Genomic DNA, 25,143 nt, shown 5'->3' on the forward strand with positions numbered 1-25,143 from the left:
ATGAAAATTTACCCCAATCGCTTCTGCTAAAATTCCTTCTAATTTTATATTTGTGGTCAGTCCTGCCGATATAATTATTTTCCAACTGAAGCCTCTCACGGATATCTCCCCATGCTGCTTCTCCAGTATAGGCTCTATATAAACCTATAAGTCTAGTTTTCTCCCTTCTCTTACTTAAAGTTTCCCACCCTAGTTTCTTTAACATTTGTGATACACTACTCTTTCTCCTGAAATCCCCTGTTACAAATCTTGCTGCTTTCCTCTGCACACTATCTATTTCTTTTATTAGGTATTCTTGGTGAGGATCCCAAACACTGTTTGCATATTCCAATAATGGACGAACCATACTTAAGTAACTTTTCTCTTTTAATTCTTTGTTGCATCCTTTAAGTAGCCTCATCATGACATGTAACGATCTGTATGCTTTCCCAACAATGTCATCCACATGACCCTTCCAGTGCAAATTACTTTCAAATCTTACACCTAAGTATCTGCACTTGCCATCTTTTGGGATAACTACCCCATCCAAAGTATATTCAAATTCAGTTTTAAAACTCCTGTTTGTAAATGTAACAGTTGATTTGCCTCCATTAACCTTCATGTTATTCTCTTCAACCCATTGTTGGATACTCTCAAGGTCCCTTTGTAATTCTGAACAATCCTCAATGGTATTTATTTCCCTATAAACAATTATGTCATCTACATACAATCTTATTTTTGATGTTATATTGTTCCCTAAATCATTTACATATATTAAGAAAAGTAACGGACCGATTATACAACCCTGTGCAATTCCCTTCCAAACTTTCTCTTCCTGCGATACGTTAATTCCCACTTTGACTTTCTGAACCCTTGAATTTAGAAATGTTTTTACCCAACGTGTAACCCTTACGTCCAATCCTATTCCCTCCAATTTCTTTAATAATATTCCATGTTCCACTCTATCAAAGGCTTTGGAAAGATCTATGGCCACCATTCTAAATTATGTGCTGAAAATAAAATGCAAAATAATTACAAGTCACAAAACATTTTAGACATTGGGATCATATCGTGCGTTTAGCAGAAGAATAAAAAATGAAAGCGATCATTATGACCGCTGCAGTGAATCTATTGTCTGAGCAGTGGCTACATTGTATCTTGCTTTTTTTTTTTTTGCTAGTTGTTTTACGTCGCACCGACACAGATAGGTCTTACGGCGACGATGGGACAGGAAAGGGCTAGGAGTGGGAAGGAAGTGGTCGTGGCCTTAATTAAGGTACAGCCCCAGCATTTGCCTGGTGTGAAAAAGGGAAACCACGGAAAACCATTTTCAGGGCTGCCGACAGTGGGGTTCGAACCTACTATCTCCCGAATACTGGACGCTGGCCGCACTTAAGCGACTGCAGCTATCGAGCTCAGTACATTGCATCTTAAAGCTTACCTAAGGAGCATAAAACAAGTATGAAAATGTAACCACTACTATTATTATTGTATAAGTTTTCAGATAAATACATAGCAAAACATTGAATGTTCTTGACTGTTCATAACATTTTTACCTAAATACAGTATTTGAAGCAGTCACCATAAGTTATGTCATGCTGTATAATGCATCATAAGCCAGACAAATTTAGGCTTAAAATTTCATGTGCTTTATCTAAAAGTGATCCAATGCTTTGATGCATGCTAAGTGAGTGTTATTCATTTGGTTTATCACATTCAACAGTGATGTGTTAGTGAGGTAATGGTGTCAACATCTGTAAAATAGACTGCAGATCCACACACTCATCAGAACTTCAACACAGTCTTCATAACTAAGTGCTCGGTTTGCAGCAGATTTGTGCATAGTGAAAAGCTGTTGATGTTAAAGCCTTTCCACTCACCCAGGATCTGCTGAGATACTATGTCAGATGTTTCCCACCTTTTTATGACCACGGCGCTTCACACTATTGACAGAATACAGTATGTCCCATTTTAGATATAAATCTTCTGTTGAAGTACCTTTTATAATCTTATTTTAAAGACAGTGATGGCACAGAATAGTCAAATTGGCACAAAAGCAACATTGTCAAGCTGGGAAAGCCAATTAAACAAGCCAAGGAATGAATAAGGATGAATAATAGTCTAGTTGAATTACACAAAAACTTAACCTGGACATTTGAAGTCAGCTAAAACTCATGGAAATGTTGAGGACAATGTCCTAATTGAAATCCCAGTTTCAAACAATCCCACTCGGGAAAATTTGCCATCTTGTATTTTTTTAGAGTTTTTTAGTTTAGCATTTGAACCAAGCGACCGATTTTCTTTGTTCTTTTGTCAAATTATTTGTTTTGCAGTCTATTATCTATAAGAACATACACGAATTAAAAAACAGCACTTATAATGGGTTATATTAGGAGTATGATGATGATGATGATGATGATGATGTTTTTGTTTAAAGGGGCCTAACACCTAAGTCATCAGCCCCTAATGGCACAAAATGAGACAAAATGTCAGGACAATTAAAAACCCATAATCTTCCACTGACCAGAATTCAAAACATGAGGAAAAAGAATGAATGGATGGATATGAAGTTAAAACAATCAGTGAATCCGACCCGCAATGCCCCACATTCCCAGAAACTAGCTTTAAACAATAATATTACTCACCAAGGGGCTGCATCTAAAGCACAATACTGAATCAATGATGCTCGTAGTCTAAATGGGTCCCAAATCCAGGTCATCGGCCCCTCATAACGGTATTTATCACTAGGAAAGTAGAGCCATGGTATTTGTCATGTTGCGGTACTAATCAAAAGTAGCGTAGACTCGCGGTATTCCACACATTATGGTACTACTCACAGGTAATGTAATGCGCACATGTAACACAGACCTATGGTGTTTCGCACATTGTTTCGCTATTTACAGGCAACGCAAACTTCTGGTGTTCTTCACGTAAGTGGACTAACTACAGGGACTCGCACTATCCCGTGGTGTCCGTCACATAGTGAGTACTAATAATAGGCAAGGCAGAACCATGGTGTCGCTCATATTGCTCATATGGTGGTACGAATCACAGATACTATAAAATGCATCCTGAGTACACACTGTCACTACTAATCACAAATCTATTGTGTACCTAACATAGTGGTACTACGTGCAAGTAAAAGCAACCCATGGTGTTCCCTGCGTGGTGGTACTAATTACAAGTAGTATCATGGTTCTCTAATTTGATCATCCCTTGGTCGCCCCTTTTCATCGTGTCTTACGAAATGCAAGGGATACCGTGGTTGTGTGTTTGGTCCGCAAGTGTTATTTTATTTCCCTCAAGTCCGCCGGCAATCCGGTTAGGACCCCCCTATCTGCCACCTCCAGTAAAGACAGCTGAACCAACAACAGACTCGATCGCGAACGAGACAGTTACTTTGAGAAGGCCAGGCCATTTGAGAGGACAACCACCTGCTAAACACCACTGGAACTTCACCGATGGTTTCCACTAGGTCGCTTACAGTTAACCATGCATCTGTCATCTCCCTAACACAGCTTCTCAATTTTATGTCGTGGCCCTTCCGATCTTTTACAATAAGGCAAACCAACCAGGCAACATTATGAAACGATAATCAAGAAAGGGACCGCTAGATTGAGCAGATATTGAGAATGCTGCTGTTCTAAAGCTTTAAATTTCACCGGTGTTTTTCCTTGTCACAGGCTTTTCATCTACACGTTATATCAGGCTTGGTTTCTCAAACTTTTTCGCTCCCGCTCCTCTCCTAGCCAATTTTCTTCTTAGGTTAACACAGTTTTTAGTTTCAATTATTGTTTTGTATTAATACCTGTTTCACTGAATTTTGTCGCAGTAAGTTGTTTTTTGCTCCACATAATGATGTAAATATTGTATATTGTGCTAATTTTATTTTGTTTCCGTCTAGGCTCTTATTTTTTCATTTGTTCCTTCATTATTGTTTTTTGGCATTTTTAAACTTGTATTATGTAAATTATTTCAACCCCCCCCCCCTCATTTTTCACTGAAGATGGCTCAAACGAGCCGAACGTTTGAATTTGTTTACTGGGTCTAATGATGGAATATTATGATGTATTGAATTAGAAGGAGACACTCATTTTTTCACCTTTCTAAAGTGAAAACCATCGATACGGAATGATTCTAATATCTTGTAATTTCTGACTAATACTACTAAGGTGTCAGCTGTTGAGTGTAACTGTCGGAAGCCACACTGTTCTGCAGTGAAGAAATTCTGCTGTTCTAGAACCTATTTTAGTCTTATTTATTATTATTGTTTCATTAGTTTGCACATAGTACAGGTTAGAGCTATTGGTCGATAGTTATCTGGTAACATGTGGTCACAATCAGGCTTAGATATTGGAATTACTATAACTTTTCTCCAAGCGACTGGAAAAACTTTCTGTGACCAAATGAAATTAAATATTTCAGTGAGGAATGCTAGGCCTTCAGGAGGAAGTTCTTTCAGGAGTCATATATAATATCATCAGGACCTGGGCTTGTACTTTGTCAGCTACTGAGTTCAAGTAGTACTTCAGTAATACTGATATTATCGTTGTAGCATTGGTCAGCACTTTGATGGATGTGTGACTGTAAATCAGGACAATCTTCATGAGAGTATAAAAATTCTTGTTCATAGTTGAAATCGCTTGAAATTTTTGCAAAGTTTTCTGCTAATGTACTTGCAATATTGTGATGTGTAGTTGTAACTGATCCAGGCTTTTTATTGAGGGCTATGTTACGCGAGGGTTTTTTAAGCCCTCTTATTTTCCATGTGTTCCCAAATTGCGTTCTGTGGGGATTGATGAGAAAGAGATAACACGTATGTCAGCCAAGATGTTCGTTTACTCTCTTTTATGACTTTTCGAGCTGTAGCGCAACTTTTTTTGAACATTAATTTGTTTTGTAAAGTGTGATGGCGTTTATACTTGTAGAATGCTTGAATTTTCATTTTTAATTGCATCTTTACAGGAATCATTCCACCAAGGAACTGATTTTCTGTAAGTTGTATTGTTGGTCCTTGGAACAGAATTCCCTGTGGCTTAAAGTGTGATATTTGTGAATTTTCTTACAATATAGTCAATGTTGTAATTTTTGAAATGGGTAGGTAGTGGTAATCTGTATAACTCTGCCTTAATATTTTCTTTGTATTCTTGTCAATAATTGACATGTTTAGTATTCCATTTATTTGCGCGTACATTTGGGTGGGGCTGGTTGTTTCCATTTATTATGATGGGAAAATGATCACTTCCGAAAAGGGTTTTGCTAGCTGATGATGTATATATTGTAGCTGCATATGGAGTGCTCAGACACAGATCTACAGTACTAAAAGTTTCATGCTGGATATCGTAATGAGTAGGACTGTACCGTGAAGAAAATTTTCTTTCTACTCCTCGTCTTATTTTTATTTATCTGTAATTGTGCTTGCAAGCTGTTTTAATTCAGGTGTTATTTATACATGTTATATTGTATTATGTTTTTGCATTGCCTTTTTCCCTAAATAAAACGTTGTCCTCATTCCCTCATGGCCCCAGGATAAAGGGAAGTCTCTTCCCGTCCTGGGGTATTTTCCATCTTATGTTGGCTATCGTCCTCTTGCCTTCACGATCTGGTGAGAAAACTCCCCTCTCCTTTGGGCGTGCGCGCGCCTCTCCCTGCTGGCCAGGCGAGTGCTCGCTGGACCTTGCCGTCATTCTGACTGACTGACTCGCTCGCTGCACATTTGCAGCCGGTCCCGCTGCGGCCTCGAACCGAGGACTCACCAGACGTGGAGGTAAGACCTTAGAGAGTTACCCTCTTGTGTAGCGCGTTATGAAAGTTGAGGAAGCGGATCGCAATCTTAAAGAATCTCATGTTAAAGCTCTAGTTTACCTAAGGTTTTAATAGGTTCTCGCCCCGGGCATGTTTTCACTCAAAAATATAGTATGTATGACAGAGGTACTTTAGGGTCTTAGGACCTGTGTTTCTTTTAGCCATGTTGTCCTTATGTATGGGATAGATCACCTTTAAACAATGTTTTCAAATTTGTATTTGCGTAAACCATTTCGGTCTCAGAAGTGTAAAAGAGTTTCGGTAAATGAGTGTACCGGTAATTACTGAGTACGAGAGGGTACCAGAAGGTTACGATGAATTGAGCAAGTTTTGTGTGTTTAAAATTCTTGCTGTTATGTACGATACTTTTGTGGTATACGCTCTTGCGTAATTTTTCTAAATTAAGGATTATACTGGTATGATCTAGAACCTTTTGGTACTATTGAGGAGTCTAGGATACCAGGAGACCCTAAGTTGCGTGTTTGTAAAGTAAACGATGTATTGTTTACAGGGCTAAGCCCTGGTTTCTAATGAATATTATACTAATTAGTAGATTGTGCTGGTCACATGTATTTAAATTGTTTTAGTATGGTGCTTTAAATTGGGACATGTCCCTGGTTTTGTTAAATATTGTGTACCGAAGTATCGCAAAGCTTTCCATTTATGTAATAAATTGTTATCTGGCAAACTTATCGTGCCTTTACGCCCCATTCTCTTGGCCCACCGCTTCTTCCCTTGAAAGCTACCGGGTATAAACCCAGTACAAAATCTGGTAGCAGAGTGTGGGTTGAATGGGGCTTATCTTACTTATACTTGTCAGTTAACCTTGTGTAGGGGTGGACTCTTGGAAGTTCTTTCGTCAGAGTATTTCTTGAGTTTTGGCCTTTCTTAAAATGTCTACTCGGGACGTTCCCTACCCGGGGGCGCTCCGAAAGGAGGAGCTACTATATGAGCTAAAAATCCGTAATGTTGAATCCAGAGGTACAGTGAAGGGTGATGAAGCGTTATTAAGGTCAAGCTTAGATAGGGCTATTTCTGTCCCTCAATGTACTGACGACGAGGTCGGGACTGCTGCGGCCCTGATTGACGCAAATCTTTCTGGTATTCTTTCAGTAATCGATTTCCTAGAAAGTGATGTTGCTTCACATCATCAGCTTCGAAGAGTTCAAGGACGCTTGACCCACTATGTCCATCGTATCGGAGACCTTCTCTCCTTGGACTTAGGCGAGGAAATAAGAAGCCAGGTTAAGGGATTGGAGACTAAAGCGCTTAATCTCTTAGAGAAAACTGACCAATGGCTTTCTAATTTGGTAACTAAACCTAAGTCGGTTCCTGCCAGTTCTATTTTACTTGGAGAGGAGCTAAGTAAACCTACGGAGAATGGTGCGTTTACTGAACAGCAATCCGTACGGCCCACTTTACCGTCTTATGTCTCTGCCTTTTCTAGCATTCCTCACCCGCTGACATTAATGTTAAAGGGGGCTCTCCGGTACTCTGTCAATTCGGCTAGTGACGCGGTGTCTTTTCTTCGATTTTTCGTTGAATTTCAAGATCATGCCTCAGTTTTCGGATTATCGCATGATCAAGTTTTACAGATTATATACCCGCATACGGATGGAGTTCTTTCTCAAAAAATCGTCAGTGCTATTGCCGAACAAATTTCCCTTCAGCAGTTTCATGCGTATCTATTGACCCATTATATTCCAGCTAGGGCTCTCAATTCATTTATTCAGAAGTTTTATTTCAGGGTACAACGTATGGAGAAATCATTATCTGCCTTTATCTCTGATATTAGATTCTATACGAGGGTGTTTGCTCTGGATTATTCGGAAGAGCAGATGGTTGCTACGATTGTGGAGGGGATTTCACCCATCTATAGGTCTTGTTTGTGTTTCGTGGCTCACCCCCACACCTTCGTTGAATTGGAGGCTATGGTCGTCTCGGCCGAAGGGGTTCGCCATGCGGACTCTTTACGTATGGGTAGTGAGTCCTTGCCAGCTAAAGTTGCTAGTACCCCGATGTTACGAAAGCCGGTTACTTCTAGGAAATGCTATGCCTGTGGGTCCGTTGATCATTTACGAAACCGCTGTCCTTCTCGTACACCGGGCGCGCGGCCACCTCATGTGGCAGCTGATGTGAACGTTTCTGCTAGCAGTGGCAGTGTCATTTGTTTTCGCTGTGGCCTTGCTGGACATGTGGCGAGACGTTGTACCGTGAACCCGTGGGCCTGTGTGGATTCTTTCACCGATGGAACCCCCTTGGATAACCGCAGTAAAGATGTCTTGGTAAATCAGTGCTCTATTACGTGTCCGGTGGAGTGTTCGCGCATTTCCGCTGATGTTAGAGGATGTGTCCCTTTCATCAAGGTCGAACTTGGAAACGAGCCTGTTTCTGCGCTCTTGGACTCTGGCAGTGTAGTCTCTCTGCTTAGTGAGCAGTGGTATGTCGCTCATAAAACTATTTGTAAGTTTTCCAATTTAGAACCCACTTCCATTACTTGCGTTTCTGCTAATTCCTCTAAAGTTGAGATTATGGGTTTGGTTAAATGTAAAGTTCGTGTCTCCAATTTTACTTGGAGGTTTTCCTTTTATGTTGCTAAAAATTTGTCATGCTCTGTTATTTTGGGGACGAATTTCTTTTCCTATTCTGGATTAGTATTGGACCTCCAGGACCGTTCCTGCTGGTTCAGGTTTTGTGAGACGGTGAAGATTCCGTTAACTTTCGTTAATTCTTCTTCGCTATTTTCTGTCACGCCCCCTCAGTGTGAGATGGTGTGGGATCTTAGCCATCTACCCGAGGAACAGGCGCAGAGTATTAGGGAGATGTGTAATACCTTTTCTGATGTATTCACGGAAAAATTAGGCATGACTAACATCTTAGAATATAAAATTGAGGTCTCGGATTCGATCCCTGTCAGGATTCCGCCTTATCGGCTCTCCCCTCCTAAGATGAAGGCTTTGAAGGAGATTGTCGATAATATGCTTCGGGAGGGAATTATTCGGCCTTCTACGTCTGCCTATTCGTCGCCTATTTTTCTCGTCCCTAAACCTCAAGGGGGGTTTAGGCCTGTCTTGGATTACAGGATCTTGAATAAGAAGATTGTATTACAGTCGGTTCCTCTCCCGGATTTACACTCGTGCTTTTCCTGGTTTAAGAAGGCCAAGTATTTCACTGTGTTAGACTTAAACCAAGCCTATTATCAAATTCCTCTCGCGGAAGAATCGCGCCATTTGACCGCCTTTGCCACCGATTGGAATTTATACGAATTTTGCCGCCTGCCTTTCGGAATTTCCACTGGAGCCGCTGTGCTCACGAGGCTCCTGGATAAGCTCTTTTCGGACATCAAGTTCAAGTACCTTTATCACTATTTGGATGATGTAGTTGTGTACTCTGAGACATTTGAAGACCATCTTCTGCATCTACGTGAAGTCTTGACTCGTCTTCGCCACGCCGGGTTGACTGTCAAGCTGTCTAAGGTTTCTTTCGCGAAACCGCAGATGTCCTTCCTTGGGCATATTGTGTCGGCTGAGGGCGTGTCTGTGGATCTGTCTCGTACGCAGGCGATTCGTGAGTTCCATCCTCCGAACGATGTGAAAGGAGTTGCTCGCTTTGTGGGCATGATCAATTTCTTTCGGAAGTTTATCCCGGATCTGGCTAAGCGTGTGGCTCCGCTTAATTTCTTGCGTCGTAAAGGGGTAAAATTTGAGTGGGGTCCATCCCAACAAGCGGCTTTCGACGACCTCAAGTTAGCCATTTCGAATGCCCCGGTCTTGGCGATGCCAGACTTTTCTAAAACCTTTATCGTGCAAACTGATGCCTCTTCATCTGCATTAGCGGCTGTTTTGTTGCAAGAGTCAGAGTTTGGGAGACGTCCGATTGCTTATGCGTCTAGGACGCTTTCGCCCCTTGAGTCTAAGTACTCGATTTATGAGCTGGAAGGGTTGGCTGTATTATTCGCTCTTGAAAAATTCCGTATGTACTTGGAACATGTGAAATTCGAGCTCAAGACGGATTACCAGGCATTGAGCTGGGTGTTAGGTAGGCCAAGGAAAACTGGTCGATTAGCTCGGTGGGCGATTCGTATTTCGGCGTTCCAATTTGACTTCCGTCATATTCGGGGCACCGATAATGTCTTGGCTGACTCCCTGAGTCGTATGTTTGGTCATCTCGAGGTTCAAGAAGACGACTCGTCCCTTCCCCTGCTTAATGGTTCACCGACCCTTACGGGCGCGATTTTGTCTGACACCCCGCTTTTGTACCATGATGTTGCCAAGTTTCAAAGCGAAGATCCGGTGTTAGGTCCTATTGTGCGAGATTTGGAAAGTGGGAAACACCTCCCTCCATATGTTCTGAGAAATGGGGTCCTCTGTTGTCCCGCTAGGCACGACCAAAAGATGAAGGTGGTGGTACCTGCTATATTAGTACCGATGATATTTAAATATTATCATGAGACTCCTCTTGCGGGGCTTCTGGGAGTGTTCAAAACGAGGGAGAGAATCAGGGAAAATTTCATTTGGAAGGGTCTAGATGGTGAAGTAAGGGAGTTGGTTAAGGCTTGTAAGATCTGTAGAGTTAGTAAGCCAGCGTTGAATACAAAGGTAGGATTTCTCTCCTCTACTCAAGCTACGCGCCCCATGCAGCGTCTTTTCATCGATTTCGTGGGACCCTTACCTAAATCTAAGGGAGATGGGAACAGGTTCGTTTTAGTTTGTGTTGACGGGTTTACTCATTTTACGTGGCTGTTCCCAACTAAACTTGCTACCGCTGAAACCACGGTAAGGTGTTTGAAGTCCATTTTTTCCGTCTTTGGTCCCTGCCAGGTTTTAGTTTCAGATAACGCTAAGGCTTTTACTTCCAACCTATTTAGAAAGTTTTGTTTTAGTCTTTCCATATCTCATGTTACCACCTCGGCGTACTATCCCCAACCCTTGTACGCTGAAAGGGTCAACCGTAATTTGCGTTCTGCCCTCATTGCCTTCCACCATGAAGATGTTTTGAGGTGGGACACCTCGATTCCCTAGTTGGCTTACGCCTTTAACACGGCTAATCATGAGGCCCATAAGGCGACCCCCTTCTCTTTAATGTTTTCGTTTGTCCCTAATTCTCCCTTATGCAACTTGTGGAGCATTGGTGAACTATTGCCTGAGAACATCGATCCTCCTAACATTAGGGCCACCTGGAAGCGCGCCTTGAATAATCTTAAGAGCTACCGTTTGAAGAAAGAGGAGCGTTATAATCAGGGGCGTAGGCCCTCGAACATCGCCGTCGGCGACAGTGTATTTGTGAAGAATTTCACCCCGTCTGATAAATTAGCTCTTCGTTTCGGGGGCCCTGTACGGTAGTGGATTTTCTTACTCCCGTAACTCTACTTCTCAGGGACCCCAAGGACGGAAGAACTTTTAGGGTCCACCTCTCACAGGTTAAGCCTGCCTAAGTTTTCTTTTGTTCAAAGTGGAACGAATTTGCCTTGCTTCTGTATTGTAGCGTGGTGTTTCTTGGTATTTCTAAGGTAAACTGTGTTTACGTTTATGGGGCGTTAAATTAAATTATTGTTTGAATTTGTTATGCTTCCGCTTCCTCATCCTTTCCTGTATCACCCTCCCCTCCCTATTGGGTTTTGGGTATGGTCCTTACCTCCACGTCTGTGCTCGGTCATTCCGTGTGCGGTCGCTCTCCCCTCTCTATGCCCGTCCCTCCCTTTGAATTGGGATGTTGGTGAAACATACTGTTGGCTCTGCATTTATTTTCCAGTTGCCTGGAGTTTCTGCCTTGCCGTTTGCTCTCTGAGAGGGCCCCTCAGTTGAGCCTCTTGTCGGCTTCTACGTCTCCGGCAGCCGTTCCTTACGGCTAGTATGGACACTTCCGTATGCACTGAGCCCCAGGGCTACCATGCTCCCTGGATTGATCTTCATATGGAGGTTGCTTGCCTCTCAGGCTCCTTCCGTCCTGATGGAATTTCCAACTGTGCTATGGTATAAAGCGCTATTACATCGCTCAGCGCTGCTGGGCGTTGGACCCTACTCTCCTGAGTGCTGGTCTTCGAAACATCAAATGAAAAGTTATCCTCGGAGGTGTGACGTGGCGTGAATTGTTGTGTGCGTCTCATGTACCACCACCTTGTTTGGGGTCTGGAACTTAGTCCTGAACGACAATCACTTCTACGTAAACCAAGGTTTTCTATGGAACTTTATACCCTGTTTGGAGTTTTGAGGGGGGAGATCTGTACCGTGAAGAAAATTTTCTTTCTACTCCTCGTCTTATTTTTATTTATCTGTAATTGTGCTTGCAAGCTGTTTTAATTCAGGTGTTATTTATACATGTTATATTGTATTATGTTTTTGCATTGCCTTTTTCCCTAAATAAAACGTTGTCCTCATTCCCTCATGGCCCCAGGATAAAGGGAAGTCTCTTCCCGTCCTGGGGTATTTTCCATCTTATGTTGGCTATCGTCCTCTTGCCTTCACGATCTGGTGAGAAAACTCCCCTCCCCTTTGGGCGTGCGCGCGCCTCTCCCTGCTGGCCAGGCGAGCGCTCGCTGGACCTTGCCGTCATTCTGACTGACTTACTCGCTCGCTGCACATTTGCAGCCGGTCCCGCTGCGGCCTCGAACCGAGGACTCACCAGACGTGGAGGTAAGACCTTAGAGAGTTACCCTCTTGTGTAGCGCGTTATGAAAGTTGAGGAAGCGGATCGCAATCTTAAAGAATCTCATGTTAAAGCTCTAGTTTACGTAAGGTTTTAATAGGTTCTCGCCCCGGGCATGTTTTCACTCAAAAATATAGTATGTATGACAGAGGTTCTTTAGGGTCTTAGGACCTGGGTTTCTTTTAGCCATGTTGTCCTTATGTATGGGATAGATCACCTTTAAACAATGTTTTCAAATTTGTATTTGCGTAAACCATTTCGGTCTCAGAAGTGTAAAAGAGTTTCGGTAAATGAGTGTACCGGTAATTGCTGAGTACGAGAGGGTACCAGAAGGTTACGATGAATTGAGCAAGTTTTATGTGTTTAAAATTCTTGCTGTTATGTACGATACTTTTGTGGTATACGCTCTTGCGTAATTTTTCTAAATTAAGGATTATACTGGTATGATCTAGAACCTTTTGGTACTATTGAGGAGTCTAGGATACCAGGAGACCCTAAGTTGCATGTTTGTAAAGTAAACGATGTATTGTTTACAGGGCTAAGCCCCGGTTTCTAATGAATATTATACTAATTAGTAGATTGTGCTGGTCACATGTATTTAAATTGTTTTAGTATGGTGCTTTAAATTGGGACATGTCCCTGGTTTTGTTAAATATTGTATACCGAAGTATCGCAAAGCTTTCCATTTATGTAATAAACTGTTATCTGGCAAACTTATCGTGCCTCTACGCCCCATTCTCTTGGCCCACCGCTTCTTCCCTTGAAAGCTACCGGGTATAAACCCAGTACAAGGACCATTCAAGTCTATTAGGATCAAATTTTCAGAATCTAGCAACAATTCAATTATTCTTCCTCTTGTGTTAGTATAAAGACAGTTCCAAAGGATGTTATTGGAGTTAACATCTCCTAAGAGAAGGAATGGTTTAGGAAGTTGATTTATCAGATCTACTAATTCATTTAAGTCCATTTCTGGCTGCTGGGCAAATAAACATTACAGATGCATAGGGAAAATGTTAGAAAGACTAACTGCTACTGCTCCCAAAGTGGTTTTCAGTGGTATTTCCCTTTGAGGAACATTGTCACGTATGTAAGTAGCAACCCCTCCACTTGCATGAATGGGATTATTGCAGTTTTTGTGATATGCTTTGAAATGTCTCATATTACCTACATAGTTATCTCGAAAATTAGTTTCTTATATGCAAATTATTTTGAGTTGGTGTTCGTTAATAAGTTGTTGTAGATATTCGTATTGAGGGTAATATCTGTTAATATTCCACTGCAGTATCCAAGCATTCATTGTGAATTTTAAGAAATGTATTTACTAGATTTGATCCTTATCAGTCACTTGGATTGTCTGATCTGGGGTAGGCCTATTGCTTTCTCCGTTTATGGCAGTGAATAGTTTCTTAACAAGTCTGGTAGTGTGGTCTTTATTTTTTTTTTTTTTGTCTTGATAGTAAGGGTATAGTTTATGCAGGGTATGATGAAATCTTCAATATGGGAGGTATAAGATAATGCAATAGGTAAGATTTTAGTATTTTCAAATAAACTTTCGAGTATGAAATTAATAACAACATTTGCGGGATTGGCTTCTATTCCTTCCTTAACAGGAAGTTGTTCTTCAAGACTGAGGGGATTTAATACCATTAGTTTCTTCTTAATGCTTAATGTTTAATACCTTAGGTTTTATGTGATCTTAGAACAGGAAATTCATTGATCATCTCCCGAAATAGAATTATCTAGGAAGGAATTATTATTAGTCTTGTGTTATTTGAAGAGTCACTTGAAGGCAAGGGACAATTTATTCTTGAGGTTTAATTATGGATGATTATTTGTTTCATATATTGGGACTGAAGTGTTCAAGTTCAAGGTGGTAAGGTGGTGTCCTGTTGAGGGGGGTTTCTAGAGAAAGAAGATGCGTCATTAAAATGTTAGACAATTTGCTGAGGGTCAGTAATTGGTTGAGGATTCATAGTTGTGTTTACTGGGTTGGAGATGTCCTCCTTGGAGGAAACAATGTTGATTAGGTGGCTGATTCTTTTCTTCTAGAGTCTCAGGTAGTGAGGGACATACTCAAGCCAGGTGGCCTTATTCTTTGCAAATAAAATAGGTGGGAACATCTGAGGAAGTGTAGATACAATAGTTGATTCCTTTAAAACATATTTGCAATGCATTCGGTAGGTTATTTAACACATACAGTAGTTGTCGGTGGAAGCTAAGAATGTGTGTGAATTCCGGAATATTAATTCCAGCCTTTAGGCTGGATATAGCTGACACTGGTTTGATTCCCAGTTGTTGTAAGTGTTCAATGACTGTTGGGTAAAGTAGTACATGGGATAATATCACTCTCTTGTTTGTGATAATAAACAGTCAGAGTGAGATCAATATTATTGATTCTGATTACAGGGTGATTGGGTGACAACTTGTGTTCGATAGGAATATGCAAATTCTTGAGTTCGAAATAAGAGATATATAATGCATGTTAGCTGGATCTGTTATTTCTCCGACAGCAAGAACATAGTCTCTTATTGGGATTTCATCATGAGCATCAATAATAATAATAGCCTGTTCTTGTTTTTGGTGTTAACTGCATTACAGAAGCATAACTTATCTGAGACTGCTTAGATACATTATGGGTAGAACTGTCAGTAAGGTTATGTACAGACTGATTTCCTTGGTAAGAAGCCATTTCTTTGAGTGTGGAAGGCTTTGAAGCCTCCCTGAATTATTATGTTCAACTGTTGGTTATTAATGCCCTAACAGTTTTCCACTGTACACGTAGAAAAGAAAATAATAAAGTTTACTCTAAGTAAATAAAATTATGTAGAGATCAGTCCTCGAAGTTTACACTGAGTCGTAATACTCACATTTAGTCTAGTATTTGTGTTAAAAAAGGACTTGGTGTGTGTTTAATTAGATAAAAACTAGCACACATCAATAAAACGTCTGTATTCATTCAATGTCACCTCGTTCCGTCTTCTTGTTTTGTATGCAAGGGTTAGAATCAAATGTTTTAATTGTTGAAATGATAAGGTGTTTGTAGGTGTGGTGAACAGAGCAAAACTGTGATGGGCATTACCTTGGTGTATCTTGACAACAATAATCCTTTCACTATGCTGGTCATACGAAAGCAGATCAAGTACAAACAGGAATAATTTTTTTAGTTTATTGCATCACTAAAAAATTAAAAAAAAAAAATACACATACAGAGATCACTTTTCTACATAATGTCCTGCTTTCAACACACATTTTCTCAATCCGATTGGTAAGCTTTTTATGCCGTCCTGACAGAAAGAAGAGGGACGTGGGCGGATCCAGTTGCACACAAACTCTTCTACACTTGCATCATCAACGAACCGCTGTCCTCCTAGGTTTTGTTTGAGTGATCCAAACAAATGGTAGTCACAGGGTGATAAATCTGGACTGTACTGAGGGTGTTCCAAAGGTGTCCAGTGAATTTCCTCCAGTTTTCCCCTCGTTCACCCAAAGAAGCAGTATGTGGCCTTGCATTGTCATGGAGAAGAATTACATTTCGGATTGGTTGCCGGCATTGCTTGTTGCGATACACAGCTTTTGCTTCATCCAAAAGTCAACAGTAATAGGCTGCATTAATCGTCCTTTGTTCGTGAAGAAAATCCACCAGCAAAACGCCCACGGAGTCCTAGAAAACGGTTGCAAGCACCTTTCCAGCAGACGGGCATGTTTTGGCCTTGACCGGACCTGCTTTGTCTCTTCGCTGCCACTCCATGCTTGCTTGCTTTCTTTGACTCTGGGGTGTAATGATGCACCGAAGTTTCATCACAAGTCACAATACGACACAACAAATCCTCTCCTTCCTCCTCGTAGCAACGCAGGAGTCTCTAACTTCTTGGCGTGAAATTTTCTGTTCTGGTTGAGGAGACTAAGAACCCACCTGGCAGACAAATTTCTGAAATGGAGTTCATCTCGGATGATGGTTTGAACACTTCTAACTTATCCTACGGCTAAAACAATTTGCAAAATTTTTATTCGCCGATCTTCACCAATAATGTCACAAATGGCAACAATGTTGTCTGCATTGATGCTTGTCCACAGTCTCCTTTCATGAGGTTCATTTCCCACAGCTTCTCTTCCTGCCACAAATTCTTTAGCCCACTTGAGTCTGTGAAAGTGTTTCTCCCCCAAACTGTGCGTGAAGCAGTCTCAAAATTTTGGAATGTTTGGTGCCCTCTTTTGCGAGAAATTTGATAACAATGCGTTGCGCAACAGACGTGTGCCCTCTTACTCACTCATGGCGTACTGAAGCAGCCCAGCTCTTCACTGTCGTTAGTGCGCACAAACCCCTTCTCCAGACACCCCTACCAACTTTCTTATTCATTATTAAACCAACTCCTGCATTTCCCCGGTTGGATTTTGTGTTGTTAATTCTATAGTCTCCTCATCAAAAATCATGTTCTTCTTGCCAACATACTTCACTTATACCAACTACATGTAACTTTAGTCTGTCCATTTCCTTTTTAAGATTCTCAACCTACCACAACGATTCAATGATTTCATGAATATCTACTTTAAAATCTGGGTATATCCTGTTACACCAGGAAGTTTATCTTGCTTCTCCTTTTTTTAATTTCTTACTCAGCTTGGCAATATTAGAGTATTAATGTATGTTGGTCAAGGAACAACACTGAAAAAACACATGTGAAAAAATAAAATATTTCTATCACTTCTCAACTATTTCCTATTACCAAGTCAACCTAAACTTTCACATAGTGAAAACAATCCTAACAACAAAAACTGGGAACTGCTTGGAGTTTACTTTCAGGACATTCCTTCCACCTTTGAAATACTCTGTAGTATTATGAGAGGATCAAATACCTTCCATGAAAAACACCCTCACACTGTCACCCCATCACTGCCAAATTTCAATGAGGGCATTGAACACGCTGGCATGTGTCATCTGCCCGGCATCTGCCACACCCAAACCCTTCCATCTGATTCCACAGGGTTTACTGCTACTCATCACTCCAAATGACATTTCCAGTCATCCACAAACCAATAGCAGTGGTGCTCTTTATAGCTCTGAAAGAATCACTGGGTGTTAAATGGTGAAATGTATGGTTTATGAGAGGTTGCCGCAGCCATTAACACATTCACTCCCAGAGATTTTTAGATGCCCCCCCGACTCGCTAGGTAACATGTAATGCACGGCTTTAACTTAGTATCTTAGTAATCAAAATCAACTTTCAACTTATTAGGTTGTGTTACGTTGACTGGTGTCCGGTTGGCCATTTTTGTTCTATACCTAACATCTCCTCAACACGTACTACATGTACGTAACATGACCTAATATGTTGAAAGTTAATTTTGATTACAATGCAGTTGTGAAAATTCAATATTCATAGGATCTTAGTACTGTATCCAAAAATATGTGTGTACATACCTTCACAAGATGATTTAATACAATTTTTTTCTTGTCAAGACTATTTGTTTTATCACTCAATGCCACTTGAAATCCAACCGCACACTTCAGAGACCTTAGGACTGGCACGTCCTTATTTAGATCACACATCCCACAATTACCCCAAACTGTACAGGTAGTAAAGAGTCGAATACAGAATTTTACACATGTGAAAACTAATCCGACCATGACCGGATGTGGGAGCGGAAGTGTTACGACTAATTGTCAGAGTTCTAACTGCACAGGTTTTTTTTTTTTTTTTAAATTTATAATTAGCTTTACATTGCACCGACACAGAGGTCTTATGGCGACAATGGGACATGAAAGGGCAAGGAGTGGGAAGGAAGCACCCGTGACCTTAATTAAGGTACAGCCCCAGTATTTGCCTGGTGTGAAAATGGGAAATCATGGAAAACCATCTTCAGGGCTGTCGACAGTGGGGTTCGAACTCACTAACTCCCGAATAATGGATACTGGCCGCACTTACGCGACTGCAGCTATCGAGCTTGGTAAAGCTGCACAGTTAATGACACTGCGGAAATCATGGTGATGTTACACAGAACGTCATGCGATTTTCCCCATATCACCTCCTTCAATGCTCGATGGTCCCTGCCGGTCAACACTTGGCCATGGTTTTCTATTCCAGTTTCCACTTTGCTATCACGTGCTTAACAGTCAACTGTGGTAACTTAAGAAAGGCAGAAATGGCCCTTCCAATTCAAAGCTGCTGAAATTTCTTGTTAAACCTATTCTGTAGTTATCTCGTAGCACTGAACAACATCAATCCCTCAGTGGTCTTTTATAGCAGCAGCGGCAGTCATAGCGACATCTAGATTCTAGCTTTTAGAGGAGCGTCTGCATATTTCTTTTCACCTAGTGTAAATTTAGACCAAATTAAGAAATATTTTAGAAACTAAGTAATACGTTAACATCTACTTGCCTGGAGATATCAGTCAGTGACTGTACAGATCCATGAGCACTGCGTCGTGATGAAGCAGGAGAAGATGGGAGCTGTACAGGGGAACCTATTGCAGCACCATTCAATGCAGCAAGCACATTAACCACTTCTGAGTTCTGCTTCAGCTTCCACTGAAGCTCTTCGTTGTGAAGAGAAAGGCGGTTTTTCTGCTTGGCTTCCTGTTGCAGCGACTCAACCATTCTGCGATGTTCCTCTGAAAGTTGCCTGAATAACAGAAGAATTGAATCATATTTCAAAATATGTCACTTCCAATTAACATCTTTATATTATGAAATAACTAGCAGTTGTGTAACTGTGTTGACAGGTTAGGTTTTGTAATTCCAGCTGTAATGCCATGTAGTGGAGAAATTGGCTACAAATGAGACAGAGCACACCTCAACTAACAAGAGACGGTCATTGTAAGTAATGTCAATGTACATAATATTTAGGGGCTATCACATTTTGTTTTCTTTCAGCACTGCAATATGAGAGCATATGACATCAAGGTTTTCAAATTACATTTCCCACTAAAGCTTATAAAAACAATCAAGGCAACAACTACCACAAATGCCAGTGAGTGCGTTCCCATGCTGACTGAACAGTATTTCCGTGTCAGTGATGCTCACTATTCACTGATGAAGGGAATGCATACTGTTCCTGAAACATGTACGAATGAACAAATAATTTTCAGTCATTAGAAGTGTATTGACAAGGTGGACGCAACATACACCATTTTAAATAGTTTCTTTAACAGATTCATAGACATGGCAATAGAAACCTATATTTGTGGAGATTTCCATTATTATAACTTGTATAGTGAAATATATCTGATTTAAAATTTGATGTACCATAATTTTTGTTATGTACATTTTTATATGGAACTAATACTTCCAGGGGTATTTGGAAATTTGTGAAAAATGTAATAATTGTGAATATCTCCATTATGATAGAAAGAACAATAATAATGTTATTGACTTTACGTCCCACTAACTACTTTTACGCCAAAGTGCAGAAATGTATTCCCACAGGAGTTCATTAACTTGCCAGTAAATCTACCGACACGTGGCTGATGTATTTGAGCACCTTCAAATACCACTGCACTTAGACATGATCAAACCTGCCAAGTTTGGGTCAGAAGGCCAGCGCCTCAACCATCTGAGCCTCTCACCTCGGCTTGATAGAAAGATATGAAACACAAAAGATCAGCAATTATGGTATATTTTGCACAATGTTTATTATGTACAGTTTTTCGAGGCCAATAATACTAACAGAGAAATTTAACATTTCCTGTTTTAACCCCTTAATACCACTGTGCCACTGTACACTAATTAAATAATTTATAGTATAGTGCACAAACTGGATATCACTGAACTTGAATACCAAGTTCTGAGATATTCCATTAAACTATTTTCCTGTGAATTTGTAACAAATATACAAACATATACAAAAAATAAAGTCAACTGATTTTCGACTTTTGCAAACCCAAAATGAAGAAAGAAAAAAGGAAAATGAAGCAAGCAGCAAAAGTATACAGGCAAAATTAGAATTTTATTTATAGAGATGGAAGCTATTACTAAACTGCACAACCACAGTAATCTCACCTTTCATATGACGCCTTCACCGTCAGTTGCTCCTGGAGATCTTCCACCCTGGCCTCAAGAGCAGCATTACGCTGCAAAGCACCTGGTAATTGATCTGCTTCACGCGTGAGTTTTGCATTCTGGCGCCTTAATTCCTGAAGTTCATTGTGCTTTAATTCCAGTACTGTCTGAAGAGAATGAACCTCGTCCTGTAGCTCACGGCATCTTGCTGCAGTTGCCTGTATCAAATGAAATTCATAACCACTTTACTAGACAGTATCATAATCTTTGTTCATTATTTCTCCACAGCTATGTTCTGAGCTTAACTACTCATTAACCCTTTTGCTCTCAGACATTTTGGCACGGTATGTGCAAGAAATCCTAGGCCCTTTTTCTTACTTTATTGTAGTATTTTACTAAAATATGCTGATGCTTTTATTTCACTTATTTATTATCCAAATTGAATAATTTTGATATGTTCTATTTGTAAATACATACTCTAAAAGATACTAAATGCCAAAAGTAAATAATCATGCAAAAAAGATATATAATTTTCCAAAATCTACTGACCAAATCAGGAAGTTTTTAATTTTTTTTTGCATTTCTTAAGAAAGAAAAAAACTGGCCTCCAACCATCTGTATCACTTAAAAGAACATTTAAAAATGAACAAAACCACTAAATTTCAGAACTACAGAATTGCAGAACTACAAACAACACCATTCCCTTCCCTCCAGCAACGTAGTCAGCTGGCACGGAAGGTCAATGCCTTCTAGATTTTGCTCACTTCTTTCGGCACTGTATACTATACTAAAGTTTGTTTAAGCGGTTGATATGAGTAGAAAATTTCTTCCCGATTAATTTGGTGCATGTTATGCGTATATTTGAGAGCGTATTATATTTTCAAAAAATTATTTACGAAACGTCCATATACAGTATACGGACATTGGAATTTCTTGCACATATCGCCGACGTCCGTATATACGGACGCTGGGAGCGAAAGGGTTAATACAGAGCAACAATTTTTGTAAGAATTTGTCTTAAGATATCTTAAAATTTTTCCTCTTGAAAATTAGGGTAAGCGAATTATTTATAAACACACACAGCTGGCTATGGGAATCCTGTGAGGAATGAAATTAGTCATTTTTAAAAGTAATAACAAGATAAGTACCTGCAATTTGGTGTCTTTATCCTTCTTCATAGAATCCATCAGTTTGCAAGCCTGCTCTTTCATGGCAAGGTTGTCTGCTTCAAGAATGTTCATCTTAGTACGTAATTCACCTTCAACGTGCTTATGATCATCTTGTAACCTTGCCAAGGTGGCCGTATGTTCCTCGCGAATCTGTTCGATGTCTCTGAGTAATTCGGCTACTCTTTCTGCATGAGCCTTTTCCAGCTGAGACCGCTCTGTTACAAACCGAGCTTGTGTCTCTTCTCGCTATAAAATTCAAAATAATTTTTAACTCTAGTAAGAAGTAGAAAAATGTTAATACAAATGTTGAAATGATAGTAAAAATGTAATGTTAAATAACTTTTATATCATAAGGGTAATAAAACAGTCACATGAATAATCTTTACACATTTTCAACAAAGGCTATCCTTCTATTATTTAAGTGTTGATTCAAAGAAACTGCACATACAATATTGGTATTCAGTACAGTACATATACATTTCCTGATAACACATCATCAGGAAACATTACCATTGAAGATGTGGACCAAATTGTCTTGCAAAATGATTTAAACAGGGTGTACTAACTAGTGGCCTGCACCTTTTTCTTGTAGCCCAAGAAGTCATTTTAAAAAAAAACATACAATGGCTGGGTAATCAGAGTAAGGAACAGAAGAATGTGAATCTAAGCATGACACTTTTAGCATGCACAAAAAGGTTTAAGAAGCTGCAGGGTTACATATCAGGAGGACAAATGAACTGTTATATAACAATCAAGGGAAAGTCATCACTGAACATGAAGAAAACTTGAACAGCTAGAAAGTCTATGTGACTGATCTTTTCCATGATAATAGGGGACCATGTCCTTCTGTTTATGATACAGATGAAGGACCATTAATAACTTGCTATGAAGTAGAATATGCCCTCAAGAACTGCAAAAACAGAAAAGCACCTGGACCAAGGGGTATACCTGTAGAAATATTAAAAATTCATCAAAAAAGACCAATCACTAGATATTCTGATCGAGATGTTCAATTTGGTACTCTACACACCAATGGATCAATCCCTTCCAAAGAAAATAGTGGCTAAATCTCATGAAGATTACAGAATCATAAGCCTTATGATCCATGATCTCAGAATCTTCCTAAAAGTAATATACATGCAAGAATATACAGCAAATGTGAATCTTACATAGGTAGCACCCAGTTTGGTTTCCGTAATGGATTTGGTACCAGAGAGGCATCGCTGGGGATGCAGGTTGTGGTACAAAGATGCATATCTATGTCTGTGCGTGTATATTCTTGTTTTATCGATTATGAAAAGGCTTTTGATCATGTGAAACATGAAACGTTGCTGCATATCCTACGTGATATCGGCATGGATGGTAGAGATACCCAAATTATTGCCAACCTGTATTGGAATCAGACCATATCAGTTAAGGTTGAAAGCACAAACACATGTGTTATTGAAATAAAGCAGGGAGTGAGGCAAGGCTGTGTTCTATCTCCACTCATCAATATTTACTCTGAAAGGGTATTTTCTGCAGCACTAGAATGAAAACAGAAGGGCATCATAGTTAATGGGATCACAATAAATAATCTATGATATACAGATGATACTGTTCTGCTTGCAACAATTGCTGAAGATCTGCAGACATTACAAACATTACTAAACTGCAACAATTGCTGAACATCTGCAGACATTACTAAACTGTGTGGCTGAACACAGTGCTGCAGCAGGTGTGCGTTTACCGAAAAAGACCAAAGTAATGGTCATAAGCAAACGTGTCATTCAACCTGTTAACTTGACAGTAGCTGGCACAACACTGGAGCATATCCAATGCTTTAAGTATCTCAACAGCGTATTCGATCACAGCTGGAACAACGCTGTTGAAATTAGGTTCCGGATTGAACATGCAAGGATTGTATTCAAGAGAATGAGCAAACTTCTTTGTAACAGGGACTTTAAGATCAATCTCTGTCTACTTCGGTGTTATGTATTTTCTGTCTTATTTTATGGTGCAGAGACTTGGACGGTAACAGAAAAAACCACCAAAAAAAATTTGATTTTTTGAGATGGGGTGCTACAGACACCTGCTCAGAATATCATGGGTTGACAGAATACGTATCAATGAAGTACTCCAACCCCTGAACAAAGAGCTAGAGGTCATGCACAACATCAAAAACTTTGGCCATATAATTCTAAATGATAAATATAGACGCCTTCAGCTCATCTACAAGGTAAAATTGAAGGAAGGAAAAGTAGGGGAAGAAGGAGAATATCTTGGCTATGGAATCTACAAGAAGGGTATGGGCTCAGTACCCCCTTTCTTTTCCGAGTTGCTGAGAACAAGAACCAGATCGCCCAGGTGACAGCTGACATCCAATGAGGATATGGTACAAGAAGAACACATTTTGCCTATATATCATTTTATTAAAGAATTTCACATCTACTCTTATCCAAGAAATGGCAAGCTCTGGTTTGATCCCACGGAAAAAGAAACGCACAGGTCAATTTGATTTTGCAGTCTGTATAAATCAACAGAACTGGGTTTTTTGGAATTCCTTTGTATTAGCACATTAGCCTATTCCATTACTAGTCCATCCTATCCTACGTGGAATGAACTCGTCTGGCACTAATCTTGAATTTACTTTTATTTTCACTGCCTTTCAAGTTAAAAGTTTCTGCTACAGGTTTTTTTTAAACTCGTCAATACCAAAGTAAAAATGTAAACCTACGTCCTCATCTCGAGGTGGTGCAGCTCCTTCACACACAACCCCAATGGAGGTGAGCTGCATGTGTCATTTTAACCAAATACCAGCCCTCCTGCCATTTTTAAATCACCAACAGTACTGGGTAATTGAGCCCGGGCCCCCAAGGATCGTAGCTAATAGTGCTGACTTTTATGCTACAGAGTCGGACAATACGAAAGTGAAATAATTTTTAAGTTTCTCTTTCTTTTGATGAAATACCGATACAATCTTGGAAAATCTGAAAGTATAGTACACGAACCGTTTCTTGATACCAAGTTCCGATTCAGCACTAGGGAGCTATTTATTGTTTATAATTTATTATATCCTCTTATTTTTAAAAAATAAATTTTTATGGCCGGCTAATCAATTTCCGGATACAGATGCAGCTTTTTGTCCTTTTAAAAGATGGAAATCCCTGATATAGACAGCAAGAGATTACAGGAAATCAACAAACAGTAATGACTGAGGACATGAAAACTAGAAAAACCAAGTGAGCAATTGTCATCACGTCAGTGTTACTAACAGGTTGTCACTGAAGGTAAAAATGAAATAAGTGTGAAACAGGAAATGAGGAGTCAAGAGAATGTCACCGAACAGTTTACTGAACAGTATACAGTCTACAGTACACCAGAAAATTTAATAAAATATTTAAACTATAACATACTTTTGGAATATATACAAGCAGTACGAGTATAATACAACAAATAATCCGCTTTCATTGAACATCTTTATAACAACAATCATTGCTTTCAGATAACAGGAAAACATATTTATAAAATGAATTATGGGTTTGGACTCAACATTCATGAAAATATTGA

The 25,143-nt window shown here is 39.9% G+C and overlaps 1 protein-coding gene across 1 annotated transcript in view; it reads right to left on the reverse strand.

The window, feature by feature from the left end:
• Positions 1-25,143, reverse strand: part of LOC136881192 (uncharacterized) — a 159,471-nt gene that overhangs the window by 11,513 nt on the left and 122,815 nt on the right. Inside the window, exons 6-8 of the mRNA XM_067153885.2 lie at positions 21,574-21,840; positions 20,426-20,643; positions 18,807-19,049 (exon numbers count right to left, since the gene is read on the reverse strand). Of these exons, the coding sequence (XP_067009986.1) occupies positions 18,807-19,049; positions 20,426-20,643; positions 21,574-21,840 (728 nt within the window). The remainder of the gene's footprint in view (positions 1-18,806; positions 19,050-20,425; positions 20,644-21,573; positions 21,841-25,143) is intronic.

The sequence above is a fragment of the Anabrus simplex genome, chromosome 9 (assembly GCF_040414725.1).
Source record: "Anabrus simplex isolate iqAnaSimp1 chromosome 9, ASM4041472v1, whole genome shotgun sequence".
In the NCBI taxonomy this organism is placed as follows: domain Eukaryota; kingdom Metazoa; phylum Arthropoda; class Insecta; order Orthoptera; family Tettigoniidae; genus Anabrus; species Anabrus simplex.